The sequence below is a fragment of the Diplotaxodon limnothrissa genome, linkage group LG6 (assembly GCF_057381915.1).
Source record: "Diplotaxodon limnothrissa isolate DT_005_m linkage group LG6, D_limnothrissa_male_GT1.1, whole genome shotgun sequence".
NCBI lineage: Eukaryota > Metazoa > Chordata > Actinopteri > Cichliformes > Cichlidae > Diplotaxodon > Diplotaxodon limnothrissa.
The window spans coordinates 24842101-24859171 of NC_140601.1; the positions used below are offsets into that span (position 1 = coordinate 24842101).

At 40.0% G+C, this 17071-nt stretch overlaps 1 protein-coding gene across 1 annotated transcript in view; it reads right to left on the reverse strand.

The window, feature by feature from the left end:
• Nucleotides 1-17071, reverse strand: part of ank2a (ankyrin 2a, neuronal) — a 91826-nt gene that overhangs the window by 33229 nt on the left and 41526 nt on the right. The window contains exons 38-43 of the mRNA XM_085357011.1: nucleotides 7318-16815; nucleotides 6546-6623; nucleotides 6197-6328; nucleotides 5888-6028; nucleotides 5579-5789; nucleotides 5221-5296 (exon numbers count right to left, since the gene is read on the reverse strand). Of these exons, the coding sequence (XP_085213137.1) occupies nucleotides 5221-5296; nucleotides 5579-5789; nucleotides 5888-6028; nucleotides 6197-6328; nucleotides 6546-6623; nucleotides 7318-16815 (10136 nt within the window). The remainder of the gene's footprint in view (nucleotides 1-5220; nucleotides 5297-5578; nucleotides 5790-5887; nucleotides 6029-6196; nucleotides 6329-6545; nucleotides 6624-7317; nucleotides 16816-17071) is intronic.

The following is a 17071-nucleotide window of genomic DNA, read 5'->3' on the forward strand; positions in this document are numbered from 1 at the left end:
ATGTTCTGTATCAGATGCTTCTGATGGCGAAGATGCAGAAGGCATAGTTCTCAAGTCACTACTTTGGAAGTCAAATAAAGTGTCACATTCGTTGTCATGTGTAAAGCCTCGCACAACCTGTGCATAGGTCAAAGTTCTTGAAGCAGGCAGCAAAGGCGATGATTTTACAGTAAGAGCTGAGTGTTTAACTTCAACATTTGAAGAGTAGGAATCTGGTGAATCTGGTTTGTTGTCTTCAAACATTTGTGCAAGACAAGATTCTAAATCATCATTATCGGACATTGTTGAAAGAGGTGACGTGGGCCTATTTTCAGAATATTGCAAGTAGTAGTTACAATGTTGACTGATTGTTGGACTTAACATCATGGAAGAAGAATGAGGACATTGATGAACTGACACCACAGATTCTGGGGAGGATGCTCTAAAGTCTGCCAGCCAACTGTTCAGGAGTGAAAAGTCCAAACCAGGAGACACAAACTCTGGAGACAATGCTCTATTATCTGACAACAGATCCAGACTAAAATCAGATGAATGTGACTGAGAGGACACTGGTCTGATCTCATCAAACATAATTTCCAGACGCAAATCAGAATCTTCCCAGTCTGAAAATGCTGATTCTGGTGTAACCGACCTTTGCCCTAACAATTCCGCATTACATTCATTATGGGGACATCTGAACTGAGGAACAGGTGAGTCCGGAGAGAGTGGCCTAAATTCACCTTCAGACTCCAGCGATTCAGGAGACTGTGGCCTTAATTCCGCCACCCACTCGTCTAGAAGATAAAGGGTATATTCTGTATCAGATGCTTCTGATAGCGAAGATGCAGAAGGCATAGTTCTCAAGTCACTACTTTGGAAGTCAAATAAAGTGTCACATTCGTTGTCATGTGTAAAGCCTCGCACAACCTGTGCATAGGTCAAAGTTCTTGAAGCAGGCAGCAAAGGCGATGATTTTACAGTAAGAGCTGAGTGTTTAACTTCAACATTTGAAGAGTAGGAATCTGGTGAATCTGGTCTGTTGTCTTCAAACATTTGTGCAAGACAAGATTCTAAATCATCATTATCGGACATTGTTGAAAGAGGTGACGTGGGCCTATTTTCAGAATATTGCAAGTAGTAGTTACAATGTTGACTGATTGTTGGACTTAACATCAGGGAAGAAGAATGAGGACATTGATGAACTGACACCACAGATTCTGGGGAGGATGCTCTAAAGTCTGCCAGCCAACTGTTCAAGAGTGAAAAGTCCAAACCAGGAGACACAAACTCTGGAGACAATGCTCTATTATCTGACAACAGATCCAGACTAAAATCAGATGAATGTGACTGAGAGGACACTGGTCTGATCTCATCAAACATAATTTCCAGACGCAAATCAGAATCTTCCCAGTCTGAAAATGCTGATTCTGGTGTAACCGACCTTTGCCCTAACAATTCCGCATTACATTCATTATGGGGACATCTGAACTGAGGAACAGGTGAGTCCGGAGAGAGTGGCCTAAATTCACCTTCAGACTCCAGCGATTCAGGAGACTGTGGCCTTAATTCCGCCACCCACTCGTCTAGAAGATAAAGGGTATGTTCTGTATCAGATGCTTCTGATAGCGAAGATGCAGAAGGCATAGTTCTCAAGTCACTACTTTGGAAGTCAAATAAAGTGTCACATTCGTTGTCATGTGTAAAGCCTCGCACAACCTGTGCATAGGTCAAAGTTCTTGAAGCAGGCAGCAAAGGCGATGATTTTACAGTAAGAGCTGAGTGTTTAACTTCAACATTTGAAGAGTAGGAATCTGGTGAATCTGGTCTGTTGTCTTCAAACATTTGTGCAAGACAAGATTCTAAATCATCATTATCGGACATTGTTGAAAGAGGTGACGTGGGCCTATTTTCAGAATATTGCAAGTAGTAGTTACAATGTTGACTGATTGTTGGACTTAACATCAGGGAAGAAGAATGAGGACATTGATGAACTGACACCAAAGATTCTGGGGAGGATGATCTAAAGTCTGCCAGCCAACTGTTCAAGAGTGAAAAGTCCAAACCAGGAGACACAAACTCTGGAGACAATGCTCTATTATCTGACAACAGATCCAGACTAAAATCAGATGAATGTGACTGAGAGGACACTGGTCTGATCTCATCAAACATAATTTCCAGACGCAAATCAGAATCTTCCCAGTCTGAAAATGCTGATTCTGGTGTAACCGACCTTTGCCCTAACAATTCCGCATTACATTCATTATGGGGACATCTGAACTGAGGAACAGGTGAGTCTGGAGAGAGCGGCCTAAATTCACCTTCAGACTCTAGTGATTCAGGAGACTGGGGCTTTAATTCCACCACCCACTCGTCTAGAAAACAAAGGGTATGTTCTGTATCAGATGCTTCTGATGGCGAAGATGCAGAAGGCATAGTTCTCAAGTCACTAATTTGGAAGTCAAATAAAGTGTCACATTCGTTGTCATGTGTAAAGCCTCGCACAACCTGTGCATAGGTCAAAGGTCTTGAAGCAGGCCTTAGCAATTCTTCATTGTACTCATTATGGGGACATCTGAACTGAGTAACAGGTGAGTCAGGAGAGAGAGGACTAAATTCATCATCAGACTCCAATGATTCAGGAGATTTTGGCCGCAATCTTAGGCATGATTTTACATTAAAAGCTGAGCGTGTAAGTTCAATATCTGAAGAATAGAAATCTTTTGAATTTTTTTTGTTATCCTCAAAAACTTGTGTAGGTACTGTTCTCAAGTCACTGATAAGGGTTAACTCCTTTTCAGTTAGAGTGCATACGGTCCCCAAACTTTTTGTATCTTCAGGAAATACATAATCCCTCTGTTTTCCTAGCGATGTATGTGAAATTTTCAAACATGGCCTTAGTGCTTCCTTCTCAGTTGTGAATAATGCATACTGACAGTCTTTGTTTACAGTTTCATTTAAGGGTTTTTTTGTGTTAGAGAATTGAGTTATCGTTGGAAAGTCCAAAATGTATTTTGGTCTCTCCACTAAGTCAAACACAAGTGGTTGGGCTAAAGATATTTTTTGCAAGTTGTCACAAGTTTCAAGTTTTTGGTGTTGGTCTTTGGTAGGTGATAATTCTTTCACCGAAGTCAAATTTATAGTCTCTTTCATTTCATTGTATTCTGGAGCCAATTTTGGCTTTGTTGTTAAATCTTCAACTGACTTCCCTGGTAATGAATTATTTTCTAAAGATTCTGCTTCCAGCTTTGAAAACCAGTAATCAAGGTAAGATTGACTCCTTTCCTCTCTTAATTTTTGGACTCCAGAAACTAGTGGCTTAAATTGAAATGACTCTTCTTCTTTAGCTGAACAGCCCAAGTCTTCAGTGTCAATGATTTTGACTTCTACACATGTAAGAGTAGATGAATCCATAATTGGTATTTCTCGTCCTTTCATGTGACATATCAATGAATCTGATGCATCTGTGGTTTTATCATCTCGCCATTGATTAAGATGAGATGAGCAATTCTTTATAGTATATTGCTTGACATCACATGCATTATGTTGGTGCTGTGAAGCAGAAAAATGTGGTGGAAGATAAACTGATGTGGCAGATTGCTGGGGGATAGACGGAGGGCAATCACAATCTACATAGTCCTCCATCAAAGGGCTACTTTGACCTGCTTCCTTTACACTGAATTTTTGGTAAGAAGTTGGCATCAGGGATGGTGAGGATGGATTTTCTCCTGAATACTGTAAATAATAATGACAGTGTTGATTCATTAGCTGTGTGCGAATTGGCTGTGACAGCAATAGTTCAAGAAATGAAAAACTGCACTGAGAAGTTTGCGATTGTGGGGAAGATGGTCGGCAATCCCTATCTGTAGATAAATAGTCATGAATAGCTGCACACAAGTCAGGTGAAGATATTCCTTTGTGAACTGAAAGATCATATTCATTTTCTACTATCACAGGTGAGAATGTTCTGGATTCTTTCTTTAAATGTTCACCCTCATGTCTTGGACTATATTTAGAGATTAGATAGTCATTCGATACTGGTCTAGAGTGTGAAATTACAGGAACAAAAGCCTTTGACCCAAAAAGCAGTTTGTGGTCGTAACTACATGACTCACAGGTGTTATATTCATTTTCAGTGAAGTTGTTTGTAACTTCTGGAGAACTACATCTCTCAGACATAACAGAGAGTGCATAGGTCTCATCAAATATACTTGAAAAGTCTGGAGGTAATACTCTTTCCCCACCCTGAGGAGAGTCAGGTGACATTGCTCTATAATCACTAACTGACATGACAGATTCGGGGGATGACAATCTAGGTACAGATTCATTTAACATCCATGCATCTGGAAGGAAGTGACCACTTTCATTAGCGGGAGAAAGGGAGCCACACTGCTCTTCAGATGCTAAAGAATCAGGGGTCAATCGGCTGCAGTCTATAAAAGTGGAAGGTAATGTGATACCACACTCAGGTGTTTGTAGTGTGAGATAAGTGACAGGCTGGAAATAGTGGAAAGACAAATTCTCTGGCTCAGTAATGCAGGACCTGTTTGCTGCTGCTACAACATTGTTACTGTTTGGAGTAGTAGAATAACAATTACAGATCATCTCAGTTGAGTCACAAGCCATACAATGAGGGCGACAGGTTGTCTGACTGCATGGCATCATTGTCTGTATGCCATTTTTAAATGGATTCACGTTGCTGGACTTAGCTGTTGCAATATTGAGTTCAGTTGCCTGCATATCAGCATTGTCATCAATGAAGGGCAAGTTTTCCAGAATGACTTCACTATATACATTGCACTTTGTTATTTCTTCTTTGCTTAACTTGAAGGGTTTGGTGTCCATGTCCACACCTGAAACCTGTGTGGTCTTGTCATGACTATAGAGTACTCTCTTGAACTGGGCTGTGATCTCACTAGAACTGGCTGGATCTCTACTGCAAAACAAGGGTGCACAATGTAATTCATTACAAAGCTTACTGATATCAGTTTCAATTTTGTCTGACTCTGACAGCCTCAGAGTAAAGTCTCTGACAGAAAAAGATGAGTGAGATGAGTGAATTTCACAGGATTGACCTTGCTTGTCTTCATAACCACAGTGCTCTAGGCTTTGACCATCTTTGACTTGAGCTCCACCTTGGAAAGAGCTGATGAAATGAGCTTCCTGGTCTTTCACTTTGGGGTCATAAACCTGAGTTGCTTGGCTCCCAAATGCAGCTTCTTTTGAAGTAGGCTGCATACTTACTTGCTCATCTAAGTTGTCTTGACTTGATTCACGTGTAATTACATTCTCAGAGGTCCACAAGTTAGGATTCAACTCACTGCAGAACAAAAAGAAAGATAGGTCACAAAATCTGACTTTGATGATAAATGTGCATCTCAGAGTCCTAATCTGACAAGCTAAAAGGGAAACACACCCAAAGAACTGCACCCACTATATGACACAAAGAACAGCCTGAAGCAGGATAGGACACTGTTCTGTTTCCTGAGGACAACTTGGTGGGAAACATTAGGCTTGAGAAAAGGAGTAGTTTGATCTGACATTGTGTTGCACTGCCAGTGCATTTTGCAGAGTCAGGAATATTTTCAAATGAATAACTTACTGCGGGATTTCAAGCTCCTCCAATAGGTCACCATGCATGCTCTCCGAATGGATCTGTCCAACAGGCTCTGCCCACGAAGGAATATCCAGTAGGGAAGCGACTGAGAGGTCCTCTTCTGAAACAGCTGGGGGTGGTCTGCGATCTGACTCCACTTTTCTCACGACTCCGGGGCTATCTGCATCCTCTTGGACTGAAGATAAGGCTACTGACACTAAAAACAACATATATATGTATATATATGAATGAACGTAAACACACAGGGAGCTTGGTGTAAGGTAGGGTGTTCAGTGTGCTAAGAAGTACAACTACCTTCACTGTGATCCAGTGTCTTCTCTATCTCTGCATAAGTTCTAGATGTTTGCTCTTGAACTGACTTGTTCATCTGGGTTTCAATAAGATGAACAATGTCCATGCGGTTGATCTTAGTCAGCCTCTTAATCAGACAGTCCTCTGTGGAAGAATCAATAATTTATTAATAGATGACTAGAAGACATTCATTTCTATTACGTAAAAACTGAAAATAAAACATTTGTATTCAATCAGCGATTTGAATATGGGTCTACCAAATGCACAAATAATTTCATAAAGGCATATCTGGCAGGACAAAATGTTATGGACCTGTGGCGTGTTTTCCCTCACGTTCAACCCAGCGCTGCAGTAAAGCATGGCTCTGCTCTTGCAGGGAATTAGGATTCTCTGTTCTCACTAGCTGAATATCATCTTCACTGAATTCCAGTTCTCTTGCAAGTTCTTGAGAGGTGGAGAACAAATCAAATAACAAAAGGGTTGAATTATGTATAATATCATCTGTTCCTGATGATGAATAGTTGAGTTAAAGTTAAAATAACATTTGAAAAATGCAGTAAATACAGCCTCTACCTAAAATACAGCCTCTTCCTAAAGTACATTGCGTATTTAAAATTTAAAATATAAAACTTAAAATTAATTGCATAATTTGACAGCTTACCAGTCCAGCTGAAGCCAAGAAGATCTGAAATGATAGCTAATGTCTCCTCTTTCCTGTCAGCATCTTCCTGCCAATCGACTAAAAAAAATGCCAACATAGCCAAACATTAAATGTTAACAACTCCTGAAGTGAAAATATACCGAGTAAAATTTTATTTTACATATTGCAAGTATATGTTATGTGAATGTGTACGTGTAAAATAATATTTCACGAGGATTCTATGCTATAGGCTGTAAAATAAATGTAGATCTGTAATAATGACATAGATGATAACATAAAGGCTGAAATTTGATACGAATTAATGTTTTCTTACAAATGACTAGTCACGGTCAGCACATCATGCTTTTCAGTCATTAGTGTAAGTAATGTTATAGATCTGCTTTTCCTTATTTTGATAATAGTAAAGCTGGATTATTAGTACAGACAATACTCTCATATAATAATCATTCATTCATCTATAATCAATAAGTCTTCATTGAAACTACTTAGACTATTTCTTTAGCCAACATGGCCATTCAATCTTGAGACTGCATATTCACAAACACAGATGGGAAAGTAACTTACATGCACAACACAAAAATATACACATAGGGGCACACATACTCACATACAAAATACACTAAGCTGTGCAAGGTGGGACCAGACAAGTCACAACATATGAAAGCAATGCAAAATGAGTAATGTTGATATTGTTCTTAGGAGGAGGGAAAAGGCTCTTGCAGCTGAGAGGAAGAGATAAGAATGTAAAAACCCACTTTGAGTCTGGCCATACCTGCCGTACATTCTGAAGTTTGGTCATCGATGACTCTCTGCATCTGAGTTTCCACTGTTTCATTCCAGGCAGGCCTGGATTCAAATACATCCACTGTCTCACAAGACAAATGCTCTGTTGGCTCTACTCTACTGCCATCAGAACCTGAACTATGCGAAGCAGGAATGTCATATGTGAAGATAACAGAATCTGGGCTCTTGTGACTAGCGCTACTTATATCATCGGTATCCAAAGAAGGCCTAACAGATGTTTCTATAGTCATGGACAGTTGGCTGTCTTTCCTTGGAGAAGAGCATGTCGAGATCATATGAGGTAAAGCTTTTTCTTGTGTCATTACAGTAAGTTTGGAAGGGGAAAGGTCAGTTGTATTAGTGGGCTGACTACCATCAGAATAACTCCTGCTGTCTTTTACAGAGGATTTATTTATGTCACTAGCCTCAGATCTAGTCCTACGGGCCAAGGTGGAACTTTTTTCTTCTCCATGAACTTGAGATATCTGTGTGTCTTTCTTGGCTTTTTTATAATGACCATCTCCCTTAACTGCCGTGGCTGGTTTTGTCAAAGGTGTGGGTGAGTCCTGATTATATGCTGGCATGCTAGGCTGACCAGATGAAAAGGCCATCTCTATGACTGAGCACTGGTCTTCTTCCTCCTCAACGTCGTCATCATCATCATCATCATCATCATCATCTGAGAAATCATGGCTCTGGTCTGAGTAGAATGAATGAGCGACTGTGGATATGTCTGATTGAAGATCGGCTATGGTAGAGTCTAGATAGCTTAGACCGAGACTTTCAAGGCTTTTATTGTCTAAAGCAGAGCTAGAGCTGGCACATTGAACTTTAGTAAGTGGCTTCTCAAGTTGTGATTTTCCACTTGTAGCTACGATGACAGTTTCAGAATTGGGACTAGATGCTTTGTCACTGGTACCCTGAGTCAAATATGAATTTGGGGTTTCTTGATGGGTTACATCTGAGACATAATCATTCATCTGTAAAGTTAAAGACTTTGATTGAGAGTGTTCAGTCTCTTCTGGGACAACTTCATCAACTGGATGTTTCCCAATATGAAAAAATGCATATGCTTCCCTTTCTTCATCGAGGCTTCTTGTCATGTCAATAGCTCCACCTCTGGTCATTTCAAATAGCTTTCCCTCTTGAAACTGAAATGGATCAGGGGTTTTTTCATCACCTGGTGTTTTATCTGGTGTTTTTCTGTCCTCTGAAATGCAAAGACCCTCACACTCTACAACAAATTCTCCTTCTTTAGTACACACCGTAGTCTGAGGTTGGCTGACTGAAGCTGAACCGATTGTAAATGGTGATCCAACTTCTTTGTCATCATTTAAATGATGTTCATCTGAGCCAGAAAAAGGAATGTCAGTGACTGCACCTCCAATAGTGTCTTTATCTTTGTGTGGCACAGAGTACTCACATTCTTGTTCAGGTTCATCTGGAGTTGCAGTTAAACACAGTGAACTGTCAACTGAGTGAGTACTTTTAGGATCTGACTGAGTTTCTTCCTTCTTATTAAAAGTAATATTCAGTGCCTCCTTTTGTCTGTGAATGCTTTCTGTCACACATTTCTCTGTTATTTTCTCTATTGCATCTTGTGGGACAGACTGTGAAACCGGGCCAGATTTAAGATCAACCTCACCATTTTCATGACCATTTGTTTCTGATAGTACAATAGCATCAAAAGATTTTTCTATCCGCAGTTTAGACTCCTGTTCCATCTCCTCAAATGTTTTGATCTTTGCAGCCATTTTAAACATCTCCTCTTCTGGTGTTAACTGTTTATTGGTGCCATCAACCGCCCTTTCTTCTGTGTTAAAACAGCCTTGCCTTACAAACATGTGAAGACTCTCACCATGAGCTACTCTCTTTGTGGATTCAGAATATTTGTCTTCTTTATTTTCACTGTGTATTTCAGTTGTCTCAAGATTGTTATCATGCTCAACATGCTCACATTCATCTGAGTAAATATTTTTCTCATAAGCAAAACATGCTCTGAGCTGGGAAGCATAATCTTCATATACAGCAGTCTTTGCTGGGATCTTAACATTGTTTGACTGAGTAGGACTTCCCTCAAGAGAGTCTGGACAAGGAGATTCTTTGGTAGGGCTTGGTTCAATTGAATCAGGGGATTTCTGTGACGATTTATCCTCCACAAGAGGGCTAGCTTCTAGTGAATCTCGATGACATGACTCATTAGCTGGGTCATCAAATACAACAGTGTTTAGATTTTCTAAATCAGCCGGTCGCTGTAGTGTGTTAAAACTACTTGGTACTTGAAAAAGAACAGAATCAGAGACAGCAACACTAACATCTTCATGGTCACTTTTATAGTCATGTGCATCCACCATCCATTCCGTTTTAATTTCCTCAGATGAAAAACTCTTCAGGCCTTCATCTTCTTTAGAACATGTGTGCCAACCACTTTCTAAAGGTTGTTTTTTAGTGATATCCAGGCTGTCAAAAATTGTATCTCCTGGTGACATCATTTTATGTTCAGGAGATAAGGCATGAGTTTCTTGTTTGAAATCCTTTATTGCTATAACTTGCTTGTAGCTCTCATGGACTAGTTCCTCTTCTGGTTCAGATTGCACTACTGCTGACTTTTCCTGAAGATGCTGATCTAAGTCATGACTAAGAACTGATAGCATGCCAGACATATTTTTCCCAGTTGTAGATGGCTGGTGGTGCGCCTTTCTCTCTATGCAAATTTCTTGGAATGGAGTTTCTACCACTGAACTTAGTATTTCTCTGCCTACCATTACATCAGTCTGCAGCTCTTCGATTTCTTCTTCTGATATTTTGACCTGTAAATCATTACTTTTTATGGTAGTTTGTTCACATCTCTCATGGACTACATCCTCTTCTGGTTCAGATTGCACTACCACAGACTTTTCCTCAAGATGTTGATCTAAGTCACTGCTAAGAAGTGACAACATGCCAGACATATTTTTTTCAGATGTAGATTGCTGGTGGTGTGCCTTTGTCTCTATGCAAACTTCTTGGAATGGAGTTTCCAACACTGATTCTCTGTCTCCAATTACATTTGTCTGAAGCTCTTTGTTTGCCTCTTCTGCTATTTTGACCTGTAAATCATTATTTTTCACAGTAGTTTGTTCACATCTCTCATGGACTACATCCTCTTCTGGTTCAGATTGCACTACCACAGACTTTTCCTCAAGATGTTGATCTAAGTCACTGCTAAGAAGTGACAACATGCCAGACATATTTTTTTCAGATGTAGATTGCTGGTGGTGTGCCTTTGTCTCTATGCAAACTTCTTGGAATGGAGTTTCCAACACTGATTCTCTGTCTCCAATTACATTTGTCTGAAGCTCTTTGTTTGCCTCTTCTGCTATTTTGACCTGTAAATCATTATTTTTCACAGTAGTTTGTTCACATCTCTCATGGACTACATCCTCTTCTGGTTCAGATTGCACTACCACAGACTTTTCCTCAAGATGTTGATCTAAGTCATGACTAAGAAGTGACAACATGCCAGACATATTTTTTTCAGATGTAGATTGCTGGTGATGCACATTTGTCTCTATGCAAACGTCTTGGAATGACGTTTCCAAAGCTGATTCTGTGTTTCCAATTACATCTGTCTGAAGCTCTTCCTTTGATTCTCCCTCTATTTTGCCCCCCAAATTATCACGTGTCAATATGACTTGTTGAAACCTCTCATGGACTAGCTCTTCCTGTGGCTGGGATTGTATTGTCACTGACTTTTCGTTGAGATGCTGAACTAGGTCACTGCTAAGAAGTGATACCATACCTGACATATTCTTCTCAGTAGTAGACTTTGGTTGTTCTAAATTTCTCTCAATGCATGTTTCTTGAAATGGAGTCTCTGATATAGAACATAGTGTTAGTTCTTTTACTTCAGCCACATCAATCTGTGTCTGGTCATGCATCTGTGCACCTATCTCATCCTCCATATCAGCACTCGAAGACTGATGTATTTTGGTTTGAATAACTTGCTGAAAATTCTCCTGAACAACAACCTCCTCTGTAGGCTCACTTTTCACTGGCTTGTCCTTGAGGTACTGATCCAAGTCACTGTTCAGCAGGGATAGCATGCCTGACATCTCCTTTGGTTCTGTAGATGGATCGTATGATTGTTGATATTGTACCTTTTTTTCAAGGCAAACTTCCTGGAATGGAGTCTCACTTGCCAAAGTTGGCATGATTTCTTTCTCTCTAATTACATCAGTGTGCAGGTTTTTATTTGCCTCACCGTCTATTTTGTCCTGTAAATCATTACTGGACAATATAATTTGTTCACATCTCTCGTGGACTAGATGTTCTTCTGGTTCAGATTGCATTGCCACAGACTTTTCCTCAAGATGTTGATCTAAGTCATGACTCAGAAGTGATAGCATGCCAGACATATTTTTCTCAGATGCAGATGGCTGGTGCTGTGACTTTCTCTCTATGTAAATTTCTTGGATTGAAGTTTCCACCATTGAACTTGGTGTTAGTTCTCTGCCTCCACTTACATCTGTCTGAAGGTCTTCACTTGGTTCTCCCCTTATCATGTCTATTGAAATATCACTTGTCAATATGACTTGTTGGAACCTCTCATGGACTAGCTCTTCCTGTGGCTGGGATTGTATTGTCACTGACTTTTCGTTGAGATGTTGAACTAGGTCACTGCTAAGAAGTGATACCATACCTGACATATTCTTCTCAGTTGTAAACTGTTGTTGGTTTAAGTTTCTCTGAATGCAAGTTTCTTGAAATGGAGTCTCTGATATAGAACATGGTGTTAGTTCTTTTACTTCAGCCACATTAATCGGTGTCTGTTCATCTGTCTGTGCATTCATCTCATCCTCCATATCAGCACTAGAAGAATGATGTATTTTGGTGTGAATAACTTGTTCAAAGTTTTCCTGAACAACAACCTCCTCTGCATGCTCACTTTTCACTGGCTTGTCCTTGAGGTACTGATCCAGGTCACTGTTCAGCAGGGATAGCATGCCTGCCATCTCTTTTGGTTTTACGGATTGCTCATATGATTGTTGATGTGCCCTTTTGTCAATGCAAACCTCCTGGAATGGAGTCTCAGTTACTGAAGTTGGCATGAGCTCTTTCTTTCTAATTTCATCAGTCTGTGGGTCTTCAGTTGGCTCCTCCCCTATTTTGACCTGTAAATCATTACTTTTTATTATAATTTGTTCCCATCTCTCACAGACTAGATCTCCTCCTGGTTCAGACTGCATTGCCATTGGCTTTTCCTTCAGGTGTTGATCTAAGTCATGACTCAGAAGTGACAACATGCCAGACATATTTTTCTCAGACGTAGATTGCTGGTGGTGTGCCTTTCTCTCTGTGCAAACCTCCTGGAATGGAGTGTCACTTACCAAAGTTGCTGTGAATTTTTCCTTTCTAATTAAATCAGTCAGCAGCTCTTCATTTGTTTCTTCCCCTATTTTGACCTGTAAATCATTGCTTTTCACTATAGTTTGTTCACATCTCTCATGGACTACATCCTCTTCTGGTTCAGATTGCACTACCACAGACTTTTCCTCAAGATGTTGATATAAGTCACTGCTAAGAAGTGACAACATGCTAGACATATTTTTCTCAGATGTAGATGGCTGGTGGTGTGCCTTTGTCTCTATGCAAACTTCTTGGAATGGAGTTTCCAACACTGAACTTGGTATTTCTCTGTCTCCAATTACATCTGTCTGAAGCTCTTCATTTGGCTCTCCCTTTATTTTGCCCTCCGAATCATCACGTGTCAATATGACTTGTTGGAACCTCTCATGGACTAGCTCTTCTTGTGGTTGGGATTGTATTGTCACTGGCTTTTCTTTGAGATGTTGAACTAGGTCACTGCTAAGAAGTGATATCAGGCCTGACATATTCTTTTCACTTGCAGATTCTTGTTGTTTTAAGTTTCTCTCAGTGCAATTTTCTTGAAATGGAGTCTCGCTCACAGGAGTTGGTGTGAGTCCTTTCTCTGTAATTACATTAGTCTGCAGGACTTCATTTTCCTCACCACCTAGTTTGTCCTGTAAATCATTACTTGACAATACAGTTTCTTCATAACTTTCATGGACTAGATCTTCTTCTGGTTCAGATTGTACTGCCATTGGCCTTTCCTGAAGATGTTGATTTAAGTCATTATTGAGAAGTGACAACATGCCAGACATATTTTTCTCAGATGTAGATTGCTTTTCCGTTGAAGACTGTTGTAGGCTTAAGCTTTTCTGAATGCAAGTTTCTTGAAATGGAGTCTCTGATATAGAACATGGTGTTAGTTCTTTTACTTTAGCCACATCAATCTGTGTCTCTTCATCATTAATATCATCCTTCATATCAGCACTAGAAGAATGATGTATTTTGGTGTGAATAACTTGTTCAAAGTTTTCCTGAACAACAACCTCCTCTGCATGCTCACTTTTCACTGGCTTGTCCTTGAGGTACTGATCCAGGTCACTGTTCAGCAGGGATAGCATCCCTGCCATCTCTTTTGGTTTTGCAGATTGCTCATATGATTGCTGATGTACCTTTTTGTCAATGCAAACCTCCTGGAGTGAAGTCTCAGTTACTGAAGTTGGCATGAGTTCTTTCTCTCTAATTACATCAGCCTGACTAGATGTTTTTATCTCTACTTGGATTTGATCTTCCTCTGATGGTATAATGTACATTCCATCTTCTTTAGTAGAGTACGAATGGATTTCATTGCTCAGTCCTGACATGAGTCCTTCAGAACTGTCTCTCTCACCAGTGCTGGAGTGATATGTTGTAATAACACTAGTCTCTGAGGATTTATCAATGCCTTTATGTTTGTGACTCTCAAGATACTTGGGACTTATGTCTTCCTCAAAATAAGTATCAGAATCCTGAGCAAAGCTCTCCTCTTCAGGTGTCTCAAGTTGATGTCTGACATCTGAAGCTGTTTGCTTGAACTGCTGGTACTTTGGACATTCCTCCAGCTCAGCTTTTATGTCTGCACTAAAGTCCTCAGAAGGTCTGCGATCAGGGCTAATCTGTGAATCATCAGATATACTCTTTCTAATAGTCGGTTCTTCGAGTTGCATTATCCTTCTTGATAACTCTGAATCATCACTCCAAGAGCTAACCCTTCCGTCATCTAACTGAATTCCATAAGGATTTTTTACTGTTTCTCCAAAATAAGAAATATCTAACATTTGTTGTGAACTCTCAGGATTCTGTAGAGGGCCAGTTTGGGCCTCTAAATCCTTCATATCTCTCTGCGGTTGGAAAGTTGTGATATTCTGCATTTGGGTTTGCAATTTTGGCTCATTTCTGGGACTGTGTTCACTCCACTTAATGCCTGACTCTGACTCTAGTGCTCCAACTTTACTCTTCAAAGGGTCTTTCTGAGACTCAAATGTTTTCCTCAGCTCCTTCACAGACATGGCATCTTTATGTAACATCTTTGGCCCCTTATTAAGACACAATTGATCACCCTGAAGTGTATCTACAAATATTAGTGACTTTCCATAAGGAATATCTGAAATTATCTGTGATTCCTTTTTGATTAAGGTTACTGGTTGATCAACCAATTCTGCCTGGTCATATTGCTTGGCATCACTCTGTTGATGTACATTTGTGAGGTTCTGACTTTGGATTTGAGTATTTATCTGTTTTGTAGGACTTTGTTCAGTACTCTGTATCTCTGCAGAATCTCCTGAATGGGATATTAATGTTGAAATAGAGGAAGCCACAGGTTTGTGTTCAAAAAGTTCCACTTTAGTTTTTGAGGGGTCTTTTACAGACTGGAATGTTTTCATCAGCTCCTTAACAGACACATTTTGCTTTTCTGAAAACTCTTGCACATCTTGCTGTGGGCTAACAGCATCATACTGAACTGTGTCAGCAAACGTAACTGTCTTTCTCAACAGGGAAATGTCTGAAATTAACTGTGGTTCCGTTTTGATTAAACTTTGTGATTGATCATCTGTGTCTGTCTTTATGATGCCGTGTACATCAGCGTCACTCTTTGAATGGAAAACCGTGGGTCTCTGAGATTGGCTTTGTGATTCTGGCTCCTGTGTAGGACTTTGTTCAGTTGTCTCTCTCTCTTCAGAATCATTAGAATCTAATATCAGTGTTGAATGAGGTCCCACTTTACTTTTTTGATCTTCTTGCCCAGTCTGGAATGTTTTTATCAGATGTTTCACAGAGATTCCCTCCTTCTCTGACAAGTTTGATACTTCTCGCAATGGGCTAACACTTTCATCATCTCGTTGAACAGTATCACTAAATGTAACCATCTTTTCAATATAAACACTGTCTGAAGTGAACTGGGATTCTTTACAGCTGATTAGGTTTGCTGGTTCATCCTTGATGTCTGTTTGATCACCTTTCTTGACACTACTCTGTTGATGGAAAATCGTGGGCCTTTGAGTTTGGATTTGTGATTTTGGCTCCTGTGTAGGTCTTTGTTCTATATCATGCACTGTTTCCGAACCTGGTGATTCAGAAATCCATGTGGAAATACAAGAAGACTGCAAGGATTGGTGTTCAAAAAGCCCAGATTTACTTTTTGACGGGTCCTCCCCAGTTTGGAAAGCTTTCATAAGGTCCTTCACTGACATAGTTTCCTCTAATCTTTCTGTCTGAGATCTAGGTGACTTAGGAACTCTGGGAAGTTCTGGCATAGCTTCCTCCATTTTCTTTGCGGTAATAGAAGATTTTCCATCGTATGTAAAGACTTTAGTATCTTTTTGCACTTCTTCCTCTTCAACTTTGTTCTGTAAAGCTTTTACCCTGTCCTTTATTGATCCTATAGGTGTCTCAACCACCAAAGGAGAAGCTGGTGGCTCGACAACTTGGGTGGATAAAAGGCTACTCTCTTTAAGAATAGTATCACCATCTAAAGACTCCTCAGAGCTCATCCTTTCCAACTCTCCCTCAGAACTGCTACATCCAGAACGCGATCTGTCTCTAAGTTTTTTCCGAATAGGTTTCTTGATATCTGGGGGGTGTTTTTTGTTTGCATGCTTCTCAATGACCTGTTCAAATCCATCTTGGACAAGATCTTCTTGAGAACCACATGTCCTAGCAGATTTCTGGCCAAGGCATTTTTCTGTCTGTGTGGTAGGGGGGGAGAACAATGTGATGTCTCTAACATCTGTGTAAGATCTACTTAAACTTTGTTTCTCAATGTTCTTTATGACTGGCTCTTCAAGGGTATTGGCCCCATAGAGTGAAAATTTATCTTTGATATCATCAATTTGTTGTCCTCTCAGTTTACTAACATTCGTCCGATCGTTAATTTCACCAGCCTTTTCTACTCTGTCTTTGAACTGTTCTACAGTGGCCACAGATTCTCTTTCTTCCGATTTATTAGTTTCAGCTCTTTCTTCATAGATATCTGGAGTAAAGATAGCAGACATTCTGACATCTTGTGTGTCTGACAGGAGATCTGGGCTCGCAAGGGTTGCAGGGTCAAGAGGTTGATTAGTTCTTAAGGAGAATGTCTCTGTTGATTCAGATTCATCGTCTTCAGTGAAAAATATTTCAGAACCAAAAAGGGTACAGAACATAAGGGACAAATGAAGTGGGGGAGAGAGACATCAGAAAATTGTCATCAAGATAATGCCATCAAAAATCCATCTTCAGTTCACAGAGTTAGAAGATGACAAGGCAGAGAATAAGGAAGTCTCAAAAAGAAGACCAAAGAAGACAAAGTAGTTCCCAGACACTTGAAGAGCGGTAGAGCAGCAACAGCATAAGCAAAGCCAAGAGGTGTAACAAAA